Source organism: Ambystoma mexicanum, chromosome 14 (assembly GCF_040938575.1).
Source record: "Ambystoma mexicanum isolate Mex_15411 chromosome 14, UKY_AmexF1_1, whole genome shotgun sequence".
Taxonomy (NCBI): Eukaryota; Metazoa; Chordata; class Amphibia; order Caudata; family Ambystomatidae; genus Ambystoma; species Ambystoma mexicanum.
The window spans coordinates 36,123,274-36,142,912 of record NC_090940.1 but is presented as its reverse complement, the minus strand read 5'-3'; the positions used below and the strand labels follow the sequence as shown (position 1 = coordinate 36,142,912).

The 19,639-nt window shown below is 49.1% G+C and overlaps 1 protein-coding gene across 1 annotated transcript in view; it reads left to right on the top strand.

The window, feature by feature from the left end:
* Window positions 1–19,639, top strand: part of AKAP6 (A-kinase anchoring protein 6) — a 1,117,075-nt gene that overhangs the window by 918,172 nt on the left and 179,264 nt on the right. The window contains exon 8 of the mRNA XM_069638465.1: window positions 2,649–2,797. Coding sequence (XP_069494566.1) covers window positions 2,649–2,797 — 149 coding nt within the window. The remainder of the gene's footprint in view (window positions 1–2,648; window positions 2,798–19,639) is intronic.

Genomic DNA, 19,639 nt, shown 5'->3' with positions numbered 1-19,639 from the left:
TTGCTTATGAAGAAGTAGGTGTTCTCCAATGAAGAGAAATCATATCGAATACTGATTGACAGTGTGAAGATAGAATCTTTTTGTTCAAGCAAAAACTGTTGAACTGTTGAAGTCTGTTTAGCAATGAGACAATTCAAGTGCCAACTGAGAATTATGGAGTGAAAATAACGGTGTTGTATTTGGATTAGAACTTGGATATTGAAAAGGACTTTGGTTTGGAAAATCCTGAATTAATTTTGGGGATTGGGATCCCACACTGGTTACAAGGATATATCTTTTCATGGTTTATGTTTGAATGTAACTGTTATATAATTGCATTTAAACAGCCATTTGATACCTGAATGATTTTTGTTGTATGCATAAGTGTAGGGGACAGATATCTTTTATTATGGGTTTTTCCTTTAGTCCTAGTTGGACAGGTAGGGACATTCTCGTTAGGTTGGGCAAAGTGAGCCTTTTAACACACCCTTAATATTTACAATGGGCCTCATTACAAGTTTGCCGGTCCGGTAACAACGAGTTATGCAAACGGGTGCCTTTCAGCCCGCCAGGTCTGACCTGGCGGGCTGAAAGGCACCCACTCGTATATCTAGACAGATGCATTCATGAAAGGTGTCGGTGCATCCACCCTCCCCATTCCCCCAATGGGGCTCAAATGGGAATAGGGAATAATTATTACTTGCACCTGGCAAAGGTGTGCCGGGGCTGGATACCCCAGTAGATCCCCACTGCCGAGTATTGGTAATTTCATGTCTCCGGCGGCAGCCGTGCCAGTAATTACAAGCACGGCTACCGGCATTGTCATAATGAGGACCAATGTCTCCTTATGAAAACCTGTAGCTACTTGTCCACCTCGCATTTCTGACCCCTTATACTTTCCTGTTGCAGAGCACTCTGGTTATGACCTCATGCATACAGACAATTGTTGGTACGGACCCCAGGATTGGTTCATTAAGGTAGACTTAGCCTACACCAATCACTGTGGCCCATTTGGCTTTAAAAGAGGGTTGAGCCCCTCATTTGGCAGATCATCTGAAGACTTCACTTGAAATAACAAAGAACTCAACCTTGGATCCTGGCTGAAGGTTCAGTCGGCCTTACATCTCCCGCGAGTGAAGGAAGTCCAGGATTACCAAAGAGGGAAGCAGGGTGCCTCCCCTAAACATCTCCCAGGAAACAGACAGAGGGAGATAAAGAGCTCAAAGGCCCCTCCAGCAGCTCCAGAACTGGCACACAGCCAGCACACAGCGTCCCCTGCTAAGCTCTGCAGCACGCTTCTGGGATAGGAAGTACCAGAAGTTCTCTGCTGCCTGCAACACACTCCACAGCTGTAGGCTATCAGCCTTAAAGGAAGAAACAAGCTCATTGAAGAAGCTGGGAGAGGTGGCGCGACAAGCATCCATGGACGTCCGCCGTAAAGGAAGTTTTTAAACCAGTCGAGTTCTTCGATCCTCGAATGACTGCAACGCTGACTGTTGTCAAGCTGCTGTCACTTAAAGACATCTGAAACGTCTCAGCCAGTGCTTCAGAACTGCAAATCAGCACTGAGACAATGATTCCTGGCACGAGCCGCCATGTAGGCCAACCTGCAGCCGTTTGTCCAGCTTTGCTGGCCGAACCATCTTGCCGCCTGATATCCACCGCTGACTCACATCTTGAACTCTGTCCCAGAAGCCTGCAAAGCACCCTGAAGCCGACTCGACCCTGTTGAGCACCAAGAACACCTACAGCACAAGGTACATTGTGGTTCTGTCCCCCCTGTTCCTTCCCCGAAGGCCCCTAGAGACATATTAAGACCTACTGCTCCCTTTGTGCTGAAGCAAAGTAACCGTAAACTTGCGGTTATCAACCATAACGATTACCCTCCTATCAGTATCCAGAGTGCATCCCTTTTCCCTCTTTGCAACTGTTTGCCGTCTGCATTTCTTTATATGGTTAGTTGTATTTCATAGTGTTACTAGAACTGTCTGTTGTGTATAAATAAAGTCGATATTTTTGATACACCCTTGACTGGACAGTCTCTTTTATCATTGGGTAATAATTGTATTTTCGCTGTGTTGCAACTGACCAATGATCCACGACTTTTCGGAGATAAGCCTGCCGTTCCGTCCACGTTACCAAAATTATACAAGGAGGTTTATTATTTGCTTGTGTTTCCAATCTGTTTGGATCCCTTCTGGTGTACTAGAGGTGTGGGGCTGCTTGAGGGTTTTGAAACCAATATTCACCCCTGGACCACTGGGGCCCTGGAAGTTGATTCGTCACAATGCCCTTGCAGAATCTGTGCATTACGTATTGTAATATGTAAATTTGTCTCAAAATTCTCTGCCCCTCATATGTTACGTTACCTCTCCCCCAAATTACAGGATATATGTATCCCTCGTTAGAAATCCCAGAGCATGGGGAATGTGAGATATGGATTAGGAGTAGCGTCGTCACCATGACAACTGTAACTTTTACTCTCTGTTATGTGTGCATTTCTCTTTCGAATCCATTCATTACCCTATAGAAATGGTGCATTTCCATCTAGGATCTGGAAAATCCTATCTAGGAATGGTTCCGTGCCCTACATAAGCTGTGCGGCTCCTCCGCCCCTAAAAGCAAGGGGCATGCCATGTTAACCCCTTTTCCACTCTTTGCCCCCACAGGCTGAGGTGCAGCTCTGCTCCCTTGAGGCCAAGAGAGACGCTGTGGACCAGATGTCGCTGAAGCTCTTCAGCGAGCAGTATGCCCGCAGCAGCAAGCGCAAAGAGGAGTTTGCGGATATGTCCAAGAGCAGCGCCGCGGGCAGCAACGGGTAAGGCCGCTTCCTGTTCCTCATCTCTAATGTAAAGCATTGCGTCCCTTTTCCAGCCTCCCTGCATCTGTGGTGGGGTATCGCCCCATAAGGTCCTACCCAGAAGACCATGACACATGCTTTTCCTGCATTAGGCATAAATATAACATCACGATTCCGAAAATACAGAGGTATGTGTGATGGCGTCGTAGGGGTGTCCCCCGCACTCCTACTTCAGTATTTTCAATTTCAGGGGCTGCGGGGGTGTTCCCCCGCATACATGAAAGTGAATGCGGGGGACATAAAAAAACGGTATTTTAACGTACATCCTGCGGTGGGAAGGGAACCTGGAAGCCAGATCTAAGCATGTATACCCAGGTCTGATCTGTAAAATAAGGCCATTAAAAAGCAGCCCCCTGTCTCAGACAGAAAGGGTCGGTCCATTGTGAAACGCAGACGAGTCCTAACAGGCTGCTCTCTCTAACAAGCCTCCTGTGACACTTGCAACGGTGATGGCAACGGTTCCTAGTCATTGCATCGACTGCCATACCATTGAAAAAAAATCCATTAAAAAAAGCCTCTAATACATTCTTTTTAAATGTATTTATTTTAAATGTGGGTTCCCCCTAAACCCCCCTTTTTATCTTTAAAACCCATGATAATTAAACTAACCCTTTAAAAAATGCATTCAATGCTTTTTTTTCGATGCTTTTTTTCAATGGTATGGCAAAAGGCCAAAGGTTTGAAAAATCAGAGGCAAGCGTAGTAAGTCAGAACCTTAATAAGGATCCAAGGTGTGACGTTGCTGCTCAGCCTGTGAATGCTCATGGCCCTGAAAGGCTATTGGGTGATAATCCTCTGCACCGACCCCCCCCGCCCCCCCCCACCCGTGCTCGCAGCAGAGCATGCAGCACACATCAAGCTGGAGACCCAGCCATGTGGCCCTCAGACACCTGTGCAACTTTATGATGGTTTCTCTGTGTGTAACCGAGACTTTGGGGCCCCACACAGCTGGGCTCCTAGGGGAGAGGTCCTTAGGGGGGGGTCAGTCAGAGTTCACGCCACTCAGCAAAGCAGCAGGCAGAACACCTAGCCAGGACTGGCAGCACCACGCCTACTTGGGTGGACTAGCTGCTGACATCAATGCTTCTAAGTATTGGTAGAGTTTCCATGATATCTGGGGGTGGCGTATGGGGGGGGGGGGCACCGCCTTATTAGGCCGCATGACTTTTACTCTCTGCTGCCCGCGCGATCCGGCGCAGCAACCCTAATATTACCTGCCAGCACATGGCTGTGCATTACATCTATCCGGTGCATTCGGCCAGTTTGCAGGTGCTGCTTTTCAATGCACGCTTTTATGGAATGTGTTCCTTTCCAGTTCTAAATAAAGCTTCTTATTTTACAGTGAAACTAGGTTCCTTTCAGTGGACTCTCGCTGGGTCCCCTAACCGAAGAAGGGGCCGCTACATGTCTCTTTAATTTCTTTATATTTTAATTCTTACACATGTCTGGCTGCCGCCCCCCCTCTTCTATATGATGGGGACCTTTAATGAAAAGAAATGTGTTCGGTAGAGGAGCAGCTGATTGCCTCCACAGGAAGTCGCACCGACCGGCCATATGTGTGTTGGAAGCCTGAGATTGTGCCGTGCAGTTGCAACTACTCCACAAGGAATATTCTAGAAAAGGTATCCGCTGAGAAGACCCTATCAAATGTAAGAGATGACAGTCTGAGGGACGAGCGCCCCGAAGGAATATAAAAAAGAGTGAAAGAGAAGCTGGTGACATCATGAAAGACGAGCGTGACGTTCAGAGAAGACTGGCTAAAGAAGAGAAAGTATGGACCTTATAGAAACTGATGACGAAGTTGAGAATTGAGTAAACTTTCATATGCAATAAGAAGAATGCACGTGCGCGAAGCACTGCAGAAAATGCAAGCCGTTCAATAATTGTACAGATGCTGTAAGGCAAGTAGATTAAGTGATCATAGAAGCTGGCTATGAGTAGTGAATAGACTGCAGGCAGAGCCTCCATTGTATAGAAGCTGGACTTCAGTGTCACAAATTTAATAAGCAAGGACCCCTGGATAGAAAACTGAGGGCTGTGTCGCAGCAAATAATTAGCTGAGATCATGCAAGAGCCTGGAAGGGCTGTCTGGCCTGGTGTCAAGGCTTAAGCAGCCAAGACTGGTTATCTACTCTTGAAGGCAGTGAACATGAGAGGCTGAATCATCCCTTGTTAAGGTGCAAAAAAAGAAAACCATGAGTGCCAAGCTTTATTCATTTAAGACATTTAATTGCTGCAAAATGGTCCAAATTGTGGTCTCCTGTCACGTGAGCCAAGGATGGAAATAGGGTTGGGCGAGGAGTTATAGAATGCGATAGTGTGCGCTCGCACTCTCTTCTATTCCCAGAGACAAGAATACTATGCAAGGCCAAGTTCAAAGACAATCATCATGGCAGAAGGCATGGGTGATGAGAGATGTTAGGTTAATTGGGTGGGGAGGTAAAGTCAAGTCCACCCCCTGGCACCTGGGGTTGAGTTTACGTGCTGCTAAGTGAGCTGAATGTTCCAGACTGGCACGAGTGTACCAACCAATTGTAGAGGGCCGTATAACGAAGGGCCTTATAGTTCTAGAACCAATCATGTAATGTGTACCTAATAGTGATGAAGATGACTTGCAGCTTCTGAATGATTTCCATCAGTGAGAGGTCAACAGATATACTGTCTGGTTTCTCATTCACTCTGCTGGGTCACACTCTGGCAACCAATCATCCAGAAGCAGGCTAGGAGAGTGATGGTTCTAAGCAGGCTAGCAGAGTGATGGTTCTAAGCAGGCTAGGAGAGTGATGTTCTAAGCAGGCTAGGAGAGTAATGGTTCTAAGCAGGCTAGGAGAGTGATGTTTCTAAGCAGGCTAGCAGAGTGATGGTTTTAAGCAGGCTAGGAGAGTGATGGTTCTAAGCAGGCTAGCAGAGTGATGGTTCTAAGCAGGCTAGGAGAGTGATGGTTCTAAGCAGGCTAGGAGAGTGATGGTTCTAAGCAGGCTACCAGAGTGATGGTTCTAATCAGGCTGGGAGAGTAATGGTTCTAAGCAGGCTGGGAGAGTGATGGTTCTAAGCAGGCTAGCAGAGTGATGGTTCTAAGCAGGCTAGCAGAGTAATGGTTCTAAGCAGGCTAGGAGAGTGATGGTTCTAAGCAGGCTAGCAGAGTGATGGTTCTAAGCAGGCTAGGAGAGTGATGGTTCTAAGCAGGCTAGGAGAGTGATTGTTCTAAGCAGGCAAGCAGAGTAATGGTTCTAAGAAGGCTAGGAGAGTGATGGTTCTAAGCAGGCTAGCAGAGTGATGGTTCTAAGCAGGCTAGGAGAGCGATGGTTCTAAGCAGGCTAGGAGAGTGATTGTTCTAAGCAGGCAAGCAGAGTAATGGTTCTAAGCAGGCTAGGAGAGTGATGGTTCTAAGCAGGCTAGGAGAGTGATGGTTCTAAGCAGGCTAGGAGAGTGATGATTCTAAGCAGGCTAGGAGAGTGATGATTCTAAGCAGGCTAGGAGAGTGATGGTTCTAAGCAGGCTAGGAGAGTGATGAGAGGCTAGGAGAGTGATGATGCTAAGCAGGGTAGGAGAGTGATGATGCTAAGCAGGCTAGGATAGTGATGATGCTAAGCAGGCTAGGAGAGTGATGATTCTAAGCAGGCTAGCAGAGTAATGGTTCTAAGCAGGCTAGGAGAGTGATGATGCTAAGCAGGCTAGCAGAGTAATGGTTCTAAGCAGGCTAGCAACGTAATGGTTCTAAGCAGGCTAGGAGAGTGATGATGCTAAGCAGGCTAGGAGAGTGATGAGAGGCTAGGAGAGTGATGATGCTAAGCAGGGTAGGAGAGTGATGATGCTAAGCAGGCTAGGATAGTGATGATGCTAAGCAGGCTAGGAGAGTGTTGAGAGGCTAGGAGAGTGATGGTTCTAAGCAGGCTAGCAGAGTAATGGTTCTAAGCAGGCTAGCAACGTAATGGTTCTAAGCAGGCTAGGAGAGTGATGATGCTAAGCAGGCTAGGAGAGTGATGAGAGGCTAGGAGAGTGATGATGCTAAGCAGGCTAGGAGAGTGATGATGCTAAGCAGGCTAGGAGAGTGATGGTTCTAAGCAGGCTAGGAGAGTGATGATTCTAAGCAGGCTAGGAGAGTGATGGTTCTAAGCAGGCTAGGAGAGTGATGATGCTAAGCAGGCAAAGAGAGTGATGATGCTAAGCAGGCTAGGAGATTGATGGTTCTAAGCAGGCTAGGAGAGTGGTGGTTCTAAGCAGGCTAGGAGAGTAATGGTTCTAAGCAGGCTAGGAGAGTGATGGTTCTAAGCAGGCTAGGAGAGTGATGGTTCTAAGCAGGCTAGGAGAGTGATGATGCTAAGCAGGCAAAGAGAGTGATGATGCTAAGCAGGCTAGGAGTTTGATGGTTCTAAGCAGGCTAGGAGAGTGGTGGTTCTAAGCAGGCTAGGAGAGTAATGGTTCTAAGCAGGCTAGGAGAGTGATGGTTCTAAGAAGGCTAGCAGAGTAATGGTTCTAAGCAGGCTAGGAGAGTGATGATGCTAAGCAGGCTAGGAGAGTGATGAGAGGCTAGGAGAGTGATGATGCTAAGCAGGCTAGGAGAGTGAAGATGCTAAGCAGGGTAGGAGAGTGATGATGCTAAGCAGGCTAGGATAGTGATGATGCTAAGCAGGCTAGGAGAGTGTTGAGAGGCTAGGAGAGTGATGGTTCTAAGCAGGCTAGCAACGTAATGGTTCTAAGCAGGCTAGGAGAGTGATGGTTCTAAGCAGGCTAGGAGAGTGATGGTTCTAAGCAGGCTAGGAGAGTGATGAGAGACTAGGAGAGTGATGATTCTAAGCAGGCTAGTCACACACGACACTGAAGTCATTTGGAAGGATAGCGCAGAGCAATTGGAAACACACATTCAATGCTTGAAGAGCAATGATCGAGATATTGAGTAACAGCAGGGATCTGGCCATGTATATAACCGAAGGACAATTAAAAACATTTCTTTTTCAGAAACAAACAGCTGAGAATTGGATGCTGCGTGAAGCAACGGTTCCCCCCAAGAGACCACTTACAAACATTCCTTGTGGGGAATGTATGATGTGTAACTAATTAAATTCATTAAAACAATGTGATCTATACACCGAAAAAACATAAACCGCAGGGCTATCGCTAGACATCATTAGGCAGTGTCACATACAAACCCCAAACAAAAACAAGGATTGCACTATTAACACAATCACTCTGTGCAGCCTGACGTATGTTGCGTCAAATACGAGTCATCACGCAAAACAGCGATGAAAATACAAGCCTGTGTAAGATCTTGAAACAAGCAAGTGAGAATGTTCTATCCACTATGAGGCATGGACATGCACCAGTGACGTGTAGAGAGGTCCAAACTCTACCGAATATTATTAACGCTTTGCATGATGGACCTTCGGAAACAAAACTCCCATTGAAACCTTGCAGAGATATTTTTATGTGCCACGTGTTGAACCAGCTGAAATACTTTAAATAAGATGCAATATTTAATATCCAGTGAAGCAATCAATCAAAAGATTACAAAATGTATAAAGCACATCACTCAATTAAATTCCGGTCATGCAAGTGTACATAGGGAGGTGCAAGGGAGGGGGAAACTAATGCGCCCAATCCAGCAGGGCACAGGGTTAAGTGCAGTGGGGGTTACCCCTCTCATGGAACGAAAGCTGAAAGTGCAGTAGTGCTGGGTGTAGTGCAGATGACCGGAGGCAAGTGCAAAGACTGGCTTGGGAGCCTGGCACCTATGAGGCTCTGGAGGTGCGCCAGGCGACCAGTCAGCAAAAGCTGACCAGAGTTAGGGGAGAGGGGGAGGTTAACAAGGCAGAGGGGGGAGAGAGAAAGGGGAAGAGAAAGGGAGGTCTTGAGGATTTTCCAGACCTTAAGGAGATCCAGCTTAAGGGGGAGACGGGAAGGGAGGCTGTTCCAGAGGGAGGCACCTGCAGACGATAAAGATCTACCCCCAAATCTCTTGAAAAATGTGTCACCCGCAATGAGTTGGAGGAGGCCGAGCCAAGGAGAGTATTTAGGAAGAGAGCATTGTAGATAGTGCGGGCCACGGCCCCAGAAAGCTTTGTGGGCTATGCAGAGGGTCTTGAACTTGATCCTAGCAGCCAGAGGTGCATGTGGCCCCTGTACATTGCAGGGCTCCTTTGCAGGCGGTACATGTAGCCCCTGTACATTGCAGGACTCATTGCAGAGGTACGTGTGGCCCCGATGCATTGCAGGGCTCCTTTGCAGAGGTGCATGTGGCCACTGTGCATTGAAGTCTATGATTGCAGAGGTGCATGTGGCCCCTGTACATTGGAGGGCTCCTTTGCAGGTGGTACATGTGGCCCCTGTACATTGCAGGACTCATTGCAGAGGTACATGTGGCCCCTATGCATTGCAGGGCTCCTTTTCAGAGGTGCATGTGGCCACTGTGCATTGAAGTCTATGATTGCAGAGGTGCATGTGGCCCCTGTACATTGCAGGGCTCCTTTGCAGGCGGTACATGTGGCCCCTGTACATTGCATGACTCATTGAAGAGGTACATGTGGCCCCTATGCATTGCAGGGCTCCTTTGCAGAGGTGCATGTGGCCACTGTGCATTGAAGTCTATGATTGCAGAGGTGCATGTGGCCCCTGTACATTGCAGGGCTCCTTTGCAGGCGGTACATGTGGCCCCTGTACATTGCAGGACTCATTGCAGAGGTACATGTGGCCCCTATGCATTGCAGGGCTCCTTTGCAGAGGTGCATGTGGCCACTGTGCATTGAAGTCTATGATTGCAGAGGTGCATGTGGCCCCTGTACATTGCAGGGCTCCTTTGCAGGTGGTACATGTGGCCCCTGTGCATTGCAGGGCTCCATTGCAGAGGTACATGTGGCCACTGTGCATTGAAGTCTATGATTGCAGAGGTGCATGTGGCCCCTGTACATTGCAGGGCTCCTTTGCAGGTGGTACATGTGGCCCCTGTACATTGCAGGACTCATTGCAGAGGTACATGTGGCCCCTATGCATTGCAGGGCTCCTTTGCAGAGGTGCATGTGGCCACTGTGCATTGAAATCTTTGATTGCAGAGGTACGTCTGGCCCCTGAGCATTGCAGGGCTCCAATGCAGAGGTGCATGTGGCCCCTGTACAGTGAAGTCTTTGATCATGGATGTATATGTGCCGAGCAGACCTACCTTTAAGTGTCTGCTCCCAGAAGTGCACGGGCGGCTGTCGCCCTGATGGCAGTGGGATGGTTGAGGGGTCGGGGAGTCTGGATTTGCACCCCAGTATTTCTTGGTGAGATGCCTCGTGGAAAGAGCTGCTTTGGGCTAGATTGTGATAGAAGCTAATTGCAAGCAGGTCTTCCATTTCCCGGGTAGTTTCTTCAGCGCCCACCAGGACTGAGGGGTCCCGACAGGGGGCCTCCCTCTACGGCCGGGGTAGACGCTCACATGTCAGGGCTGCATGTGACTGACATACGCCGAGCTATCAGTCAGCCCCCCGCCCCCCTGTCCCCAAAGGCCCGCCCAGGCCACCTCTGCTTATACATCATCATTTACAATGAGCAAGATGCTCCCACTTGGCACTTCTCCTATAGGTTTATATTTTGGCATTTTATTTCAAAAGGTTAGCCAATATATCAATAATCCCAAGCTCTGTGTTCTTTCAAAAGGATGAGGGGGTGGGGCAGAATGCCGAGGGAGACTGGGGGTGGGGGTGGGGGGTGAAGCCCTGCGCTGGTGCTCATGTCCATGTAGGAAGCGTGGTGTACGGTGCAGCATATTTGCTAAATACCGCGATTACCGACCTTCCGCATTCTCCTGCTACACCCCCAGCCTCTGCAGTCTGCAAGTGTCCGGTGGGGGGTTCGGGGGGGGGGGTGCATGACTGTGTATTTCCTTGTAGAGGAGCAGTTAGACGCATTAACCCTAACTCCCACACCCTCACCGCCGTCATATTGCAACAGTAGGAGAAGAGCCCTATACGGGACTCCATGTGTTATGCCTATGCCGCATCGAGGGCACGAGAGACGACATGCACTCAGACAACCGTATCAACTGTATCCTCGCACTGAGAGAGTGGAAGGATGTCTGCACACACCATTGGACATCATGGAGCGATAAGTAAAATCTGTGGGGGGCAGAGTGATGGCATAAAGAAGATGTAGGAAGACGTACCGAAACGATATGAAAGTACTCAAGAGTGACGATGTAACGAAAGCAACAAGAGAAACATGTATGAAATATAAGAGTAATCATGCATACAAAAGAATATAAAGTAACTCGCTGACCAATAAGTGTAAATATGCAGTAACGCAAGGTAGATGAGACATGTAGAAGCTTGCTATGGAGTAAAATATAACATGCCTAGGACGGCCATGATAGGAAAATGGATGCCAGCTCGTGTCAAGATTCAATTCAGCGACCTCAGATACAGTCCAGAGTTGCAGAGTCAGGAGATGCTGGAAGAACAGCTTTGTGTGAGGAATAAAGAGAAGTCTATGTTGGCCTGGGATCAAGGATGGTGTTTCTAAGGAATAGCTGCAAGACACAAAGGGAGGCAGATGGATAAGACATGGATGTAAGACATATTTCTCTTAGATTAAAGAAGAAGAAACCATGTGCAAGAGCCAAGAATTGGACAATTAACAATGGATAAGGCTCCTACAAGTGAGCAAGTCTCCAGAGGCCAAGAGGAGCAATGACACCCAGTATAATTAAACCAAATAGCAGAAAATAAGAGGTTGAAATTGACACATTTGTGGTCTCTTCACACGTGATCCAGAAGTCAAAACAAGGGCTATTCATTACACCTTGGATGAAGATACTGATGGGCTTCCACTCCCTCAAATGTCCCAGAACAGAGACCGAGCTACACGGCCAGCTACAGACGGGAAAACGTGGCTCATGGACGGACTGATGAGAGATGATGGACTAATTGGGAAAGTGGGGAGTAATCTGAGGTGACTCAAGCACCTGGGTTTTGTTTCGCTTACGTGCTGCTAGTCGAGCCTAAAGACCAAGGTTGGTTTAAAATGCTAACCATCAGTGGGTCTATGGGGCAACCTGCTATACAAGGTTGCATAGACCAATCTGCTGCCATTTTGTCCGCTATAATCAGTATTATACATATTTAGAGGTAGTTCAAGGCGTGCCCTAAAGATAAGGGGCCGCCAATGGTGTACTAACCCCTATTTATTCTATAAGTAGATGTGTTCCCCTAACCAATCCCTCCCGTCAATGGGTTTTACAGTTTGCCATGTAGGATGATGTCATAGATGACGCATATTGGGGTATAAGACCTCTGTGTAATCAAGTCTGTGTGTGAGTGTGCAAGCATCAGTCCGATGTCTGCCAGTTTACACTGCTTTACTAAATTGAGAATGTAGCAGTACTTTGCCGCATTCTTTGAGAATGTCCAGTTATTTGTCTGAGATAGTTATTGGTAATTCCATCTAGCACACAAGAGACGCTTCAAGGTGCTAGAGCACAGCCTCTAGGGCAGCGACAGAGGTGGGCCTGTGACTTGAAACCTTGCCTTCTGAGTGATTGATGAAACTTTGTGATTTGTATCACCAACAAAGAAACCAGTTTGCAGCGTTTCTGCCCCATCGCCAGACAACAAATAGCTCAAAGTTTCTGCCACTGGCCATCTTCATTTCTGCCACATGCCATTCCCCAGCACCTATGCTGAGGCCTGTTCTGCGCAGCTTTTACCTCAATGGGAGGCCCTGACCTGTATCTCCCTTCTACGCGGGGGACTGTTCCATGACCACCCTAGCAGGGGGTGCTCCATCGAGCCACCACCTCAGCGGGGAGGATGTTCCATGTACCCACCCTTTATGCAAATTGGTGCCTGATGGCTTCACCACCTCTGCGGGAGGCTGTTCGATCATTCGTCCCCTCTTTCCTATGACCTGTGGTTTTAACCTCATGCATAAACTGATTGTGGGTATTGGAAGGACATTTTTAAAATGGCTCTCCGTTTTGTAAAAGTGTTTTCCACCTTCCTATTCATTGCAAAGTCCTGCGTTTCCTTGATTTAAACCAATCCCCTTTTTAGTGGAAAGACTGCATAATCTATGTGTCATGAAAATGCCAAGGTACTGTTGAGAGGGTCATTGTGCTCTGTAGTTGGACATATTTAATTTCAATCATTTTCACATATCTTCTGATTGCTCCTCTTTTCGCATGATACGAAAGGCAAACCCGACTACCAGGACCATAGCAGTAGATTGCATGCAGTGGGTGGCAGAATAGACAGATGAAAAGGCAGCAGTGTTAACCAGTGGGGCCAAGCACCGCCTAATGGGACGTTTAAAAAGTCCTGAAGCCAAGATATGCTATTTCCAAAGTCAGAACTTGGCCTGATGACTGCTAGCTGTTTTGGTCTCGATGGCTCTGGTCGTCTGTACACGCAATAAAGAATGTTTAGACATTCCATGTCGTGAGCAGTTTGTTTGGTTTGTTGAACATTTTCTTCTCCTGGGATCTTCTTGGCGTAGTCGGGGTATATCGACAACCAAAGTATCATTTCATTTTGGGGATCATCTTTTCCTCATCACTGGCGCAGGTTTCACTGTTAGCGTGAATTTTTTGATGTCTGCAGAAATGCGAAGTTGTTGTGACACAGGTTGTCTGCTACAGAATCCAAGTTGTACGTTTAGACATGTTGCACATCTGTTCAGCTCCCTCCCTTACAAATTAAAAAAAACGTCTGTTCACTTGATTTGCTATAAACTCTTCCCCATCATGTCATTCCGGGACTCCCAAAATGCGCAGCTTTTTCTTGCATCACCGGTTTTCCAGATCTGTCTTTTTGTTGGTCTTTTCATGGCTCCCCTCCCCCAGCTCCTTCTTAGATGTGTTGCAAGTGATCCACGCAGGTCTTGCTCTGAATCGCTGTCCTCTCAGCTCCTTGAATAGTCTCATTTTTCAGGGAAGGATTTCCTAACTCGTCCGCATGTGCAATGCTGTCTGCTTTTGAGTCCGTACCACTGTATCCGGGGTCTAATTGCTTGCCTCTGATTAGCCGCCCTTGAGCTGGTGAGGGAGTTTTCTGTTTGTGTTTCCTCTAGTGCTGCCAGTTCAGATGGATCTGTAATTTTCCTGATTGCGCCAGTGGATACGCTCTGATGCAGAATCACAAAATGATAGCCTGGATATTAAGTCATATTTATAATTCCTTTAGATTCTACATTCTTGACGTTTCTCCCTCCCGGTGGTCTACTATTGCCTTTCAGACGGTGGAGTATTTGCCGACTCCATACTGCACAGCGTGCCTTCCCGATTACCCACCCCTCTGTTTCCTGCATGCACCTGTCAATTTGCCCACTCACTCCGGGGCCCATTCTGATCTCATGATGACAAGAGTGTGGGAATATGACGTTCTCCCCTCCAGTTTCCAGCACCGCCCTTCTGAAGTGGCTGTGAGATGGTGTGCTTTCCAGCAGCAAAAGCTGCTGGAATCTCTTGTTGTGTGCTCCAGCTGCATTGCCAGCATTTCTTAAAAGACTCTCAGTTTTCAAATTTAAGAAAGTTTTCTTACAATTTCATTAAACTAGATAAGCGGTGCTGCCTTCTAAGAAATGCTATATTTATAAAGGGAAAAAGTGTGCAGTAGAGTTTAGCAGCACCTCACAGGTGCCGTATTTTAACTCCTTTTTTTGACGTGCTAAACCGGTTCTGCTGGGAGGAGAATCCCCTTCATGTGGCTGCCCTGCACTCCTCATGGTTGCTAGGACTGTTGTCAAACCATTAATCAGGCACATGCAAAAGCAGAGGCTTTCGTGTACTTGCACCACATTCTTTCATTATCAGAATATGGGGTTTGTAATTAAAGTGTTCCTTCGTCATGGAAGAACACTTTCCTACGTTTGCATGCAATTCAGAATCGGTCCTTCAGTATTGATTCTATGATTCCCATATTATAGTCTTACGCAGTGGTGGAAATGGAAAAGAATTGGTGGGGGATCCCACAAGGGCCGGGTGGGGGCGGAGTTTGGGTGTGGCCGTGCCATAGGAGGCAGTGTTTAAGGGGGCAGAGCTGGCAGTTGACGTCCAATTAAAGGACATTTCCAAAATAATAGTTTTAAATGGTGCTATTTCTTTCATGCTGCTTCTTTTCCAAACTATATATCAATTCCACTTTAAACCACTTCTTGAACCGCACCCGGCACAGCTCCTTCAGCTCCCCTCTGAAAGCAGTTGGGTGGCTGCATTGTGTGTGATAGTTTCAATGTTAATAAGGGTATTTATTTATTCATGCAATGTTTGTCGGATACCTGTATATTTATTTATATATGTAATGATTGTCGGATACAGCATCCGATAAACATTGCATAAATAAATAATCCGGGTCCATGTATCCAACAAACATTGCATAAATAAATAATCCGGGTCCATGTATCCAACAAACATTGCATAAATAAATAAACCAGTCGTGGCTGAGGACCGGGTCGTGGCTGAGGCCTGTAACTTCCTCTGGTGACCCCTTGCACAGGGTCACAAGAGGAAGTTACAGTTTGCTCACAGCGTTTTTTTTTGTTTTTGTTTTCCCCCAGTGGATCCCGATATCGGCTACACATCTGGTGCGGATCTCGGATCTGGAGAGAGCCAGCGCAATCGCCAGCGCTGGTTTTACCCTAATCGAGGTCTGAATTTCCTCAGTCGACACCACTTTTCCTCCAGTGCCGTTTCGCCATTTGCTTTTCATGCTGCCCACCACCGGCATGTCTCTCCCCCGCTTTGCGTTTAAGACTCTTAACCTGCTCTACTTCAGAGCTACCTTTGGTGCACGGGACTTCCTGCCTCCCTGGCCCTGTTTCTGCCACACTGCCAGCCTCCCCTACGCCCTGTTGTCCTGGTTCCACAGCATGGAGCCCTCCCTCTGGCGTTTGCTGCATTCGCTCTCCTCTTCGGGATCATTTCAACTGAAAATGCACTCGCCACGAGACCCACAACAGGGGTCCATTTTTTAGCTTGCAGGCCCTACATGCTTCTTTTCACGGCAAGCCCTTCCTTTCGTCATGTGTGTCGGCATTCAGGACCAGCCTTCGCTGTGGCAGCACCTGGGGCGAGGAAGCAAAATGTGGCATCCCCCCCCTCAAGGCATGGGGGAGTGCCAAATTTGGGGCAGCTCTGTTAAATAGAGCGCTGTTGCCAATCCAGCATGGGCTAGGCTTTCAAAGGCTGTGCCATGCTGGTTTAGCAGCAGCGCCCAATTGAAAGGAAAAGCACCCCGCTCCCGTGCTGGAGGGCCCGGCACCATGCCTAAAACCGGCCCTGTCCGCATTTATACATTCATGAAAAGGCATTCGGGGAAAACCACCCCATCCCATTCTGGGCCAGCATCATGGGTCATTTTCTTGGCCCGAGTGGCCCAGAGTGAACCCGAGTGGGCCAGAGTGAAGCAGAGGGGGCCAGAGTGGCCCAGAGAGAACCCAAGTGGGCCAGAGTGGGCCAGAGTGAACCCGAGTGGGCCAGAGTGAAGCAGAGGGGGCCAGAGTGGCCCAGAGAGAACCCAAGTGGGCCAGAGTGGGCCAGAGTGAACCCGAGTGGGCCAGAGTGAAGCAGAGGGGGCCAGAGTGGCCCAGAGAGAACCCAAGTGGGCCTGAGTGGGCCAGAGTGAACCAGAAGGGGCCAGAGGGGGCCAGAGTGGCCCAGAGTGAACCAGAGGGGGCCAGACGCCAGAGTGAACCAGAGGAGGGGGCCAGAGTGAACCAGAGTGGGCCAGAGTGGGCCAGAGTGAGCCAGAGTGGGCCAGAGGGGGCCAGAGCGAACCAGAGGGGGCCAGAGGGGGCCGGCGTGAGCCAGAGGGGGCCACAGTGAACCAGAGGGGGGCAGAGTGAACCCGTTTCATACGTTACAATAGTTTTAACCAAGGTTATTAAGCAAATATGCTTATAAATGCATTGTTTACATATTATTTTACTAAAAACAAACCTTGGATAGTACCCAGACAGTTTGTTCTGAAAATTAACATATTGCAATGTGGGATTGGGTGGCCACTTTTTCATTGGTGCTTCCATTGGCAGAGGAACACCTGATTGTTTCTTTTGCTCACTCTTCGCAGTAGTATTGGGGCGACCTTTAAGTCTGCGCCTATGCTTCTGGCGGTTTCGGCTCTGGTGTTTGGGTTCTCTCCAGCCTGATGTACTCAGCTCGAAGCCCAGGTGATTCTGACTTGGAGTCAGTCTGTGGGTATTGACCCCCATCGCACCGATCTGTACTGTTTGAAATATTATAAGAAGGAACCCCAGGTTTTTGAGCTACGGGTTCAAGAGGTTGCACGCAGCAACTGCAACATAATGGCTTCATGACTGCACTGGGGCCACATCTGGTGCCCTTTCCTGTCAACTCTGCATCTTGAGTAGTGGTAGAAATGTACCCAAAAAACTGGTGGAATTGCAATCTCAGTGGGGAACAGGGTAGGTGGGCGCATAGTACAACATGTTTCAAAGGGTTAGGGCTTGGGCAGGTTGAAAACCAAGCGGGTGGAATGGGCAAAAGAAGGTGGTCGCCTGCACTATTTTCAATGTTGTTTTCTCTTTCGAGGGGGCAGAACTTTTCTATATTGCCTCCGCTTCCTGACCTGACTCTGCCAGAAGCCGTGCTCCCTGATCTGGACTCCGCCAGAAGCCGTGCTCCCTGATCTGGACTCCGCCAGAAGCCGTGCTCCCTGATCGGTACTCCGCCAGAACCCGTGCTCCCTGATCTGGACTCCGCCAGAACCCATGCTCCCTGATCGGGACTCCACCAGAAGCTGTGCTCCCTGATCGGGACTCCACCAGAAGCTGTGCTCCCTGATCTTGACTCCACCAGAACCTGTGCTCCCTGATCTGGACTCCGCCAGAACCCGTGCTCCCTGATCTGGACTCCGCCAAAACCCGTGCTCCCTGATCTGGACTCTGCCAGAACCCGTGCTCCCTGATCTGGACGCTGCCATAACCCGTGCTACCTGATCTGGACTGCGCCAGAACCCGTGCTCCCTGATCTGGACTCCACCAGAACCCGTGCTCCCTGATCTGGACTCCACCAGAACCCGTGCTCCCTGATCTGGACTCCGCCAAAACCCGTGCTCCCTGATCTGGACTCCGCCAGAACCTGTGCTCCCTGATCTGGACGCTGCCAGAACCCGTGCTACCTGATCTGGACTCCGCCAGAACCCGTGCTCCCTGATCTGGACTCCACCAGAACCCGTGCTCCCTGATCTGGACTCCACCAGAACCCGTGCCTGACATCTACATGGAGAGATGCCGCTTCAACAGGGCCCTGAAGCTAGAAAAACCTGCCCTGCCTTGAGTAGAAATTGCTAATTGATTCTCGAGCGCGTGTCCCAGGGTGGAAAGTCTCGCCGCCTCTGGTGCACCAGAGTCCTGGAGATGGTCTGCGATCTGGGAGGCTAGCTCAGGGGCAACATGCTCTGAGCAACACAGGTTCGATCCCCCGGTCCGCGCTTAGAAACCTTTGGGTATTAAGCGCATTATAAATAACCAATGACAATTACAATCCTCCATGGGTGAGCGGTCCCATGCTGGGATAAACTGTGTGACGCTGGCCTTCGGCTCATCGTGCACAGGACCATGGGTGCACTTGAAGACGATGCAGGAACCTCTACTAAAACCGCACACTTATTCAGTGGCATAAAGGGACGAATACCGCAGAGCCCCCCCCGACATGTGAATGGCTCTCTACCCACCTGAGCATTCACCTTGCGACAACAACTCAAAATGGCCTCCAGAAAGCCGGGGTAGATGGGGTGTGAGGAGAGATTCCTTAATGTTACCAGGATCTCCCCCAGCAGCGATGAAGCCAGCTAGAGCCCCTGCAGCCACAGATGACAAAGCCAGCAAGAGCCCCTATAGCCACAGAAGATGAAGCCAGCTAGAGTCCATGCAACCACAGATGATGAAGCCAGCTAGAGTCCCTGCAGCAACAGAAGATGAAGCCATCTAGAGTCCATGCAGCCACAGATGATGAAGCCAGCTAGAGCCCCTGCGGCCATAGATGATGAAGCCAGCTAGAGTCCCTGCAGCAACAGAAGATGAAGCCAGCTAGAGCCCCTGCAGCCACAGATGATGAAGCCAGCTAGTGTCCATGCAGCCACAGATGATAAAGCCAGCTAGAGTCCCTCAGCCACAGAAGATGAAGCCAGCTAGAGCCCCTGCAGCCACAGATGATGAAGCCAGCTAGAGTCCATGCAGCCACAGATGATGAAGCCAGCTAGAGCCCCTGCAGCCACAGATGATGAAGCCAGCTAGAGCCCCTGCAGCCACAGATGATGAAGCCAGCTAGAGTCCATGCAGCCACAGATGATGAAGCTAGCTAGAGTCCATGTAGCCACAGATGATGAAGCTAGCTAGAGTCCATGTAGCCACAGATGATGAAGCCAGCTAAAGCCCCTGCGGCCATAGATGATGAAGACAGCTAGAGTCCATGCAGCTACAGATGAAGAAGCCAGCTAGAGTCCCTCAGCCAGAGAAGATGAAGCCAGCAAGAGCCCCTGCAGCCACATATGATGAAGCCAGCTAGAGGCCCAGCAGCCACAGATGATGAAGCCAGCTAGAGCCCCTGCAGCCACAGAAGATGAAGCCAGCTAGTGTCCACACAGCCACAGATGATGAAGCCAGCTAGAGTCCCTCAGTGTCACGACGCGTCCATCCTGGAAGTTGTGGACTCAATGGAAGAAACACTAACGGAACCATCCGCTGTGGTCTAGTGTCCGGACTGCCTTGCCACGTCCCCTGAGGCTCAACGTTATCTACGCACCAGACAGCTACGCCGGTGCGTTGCAACCCTCTGTTTCCACTTTGGGTCTACACGCTGAGTTTCTTCCTTCG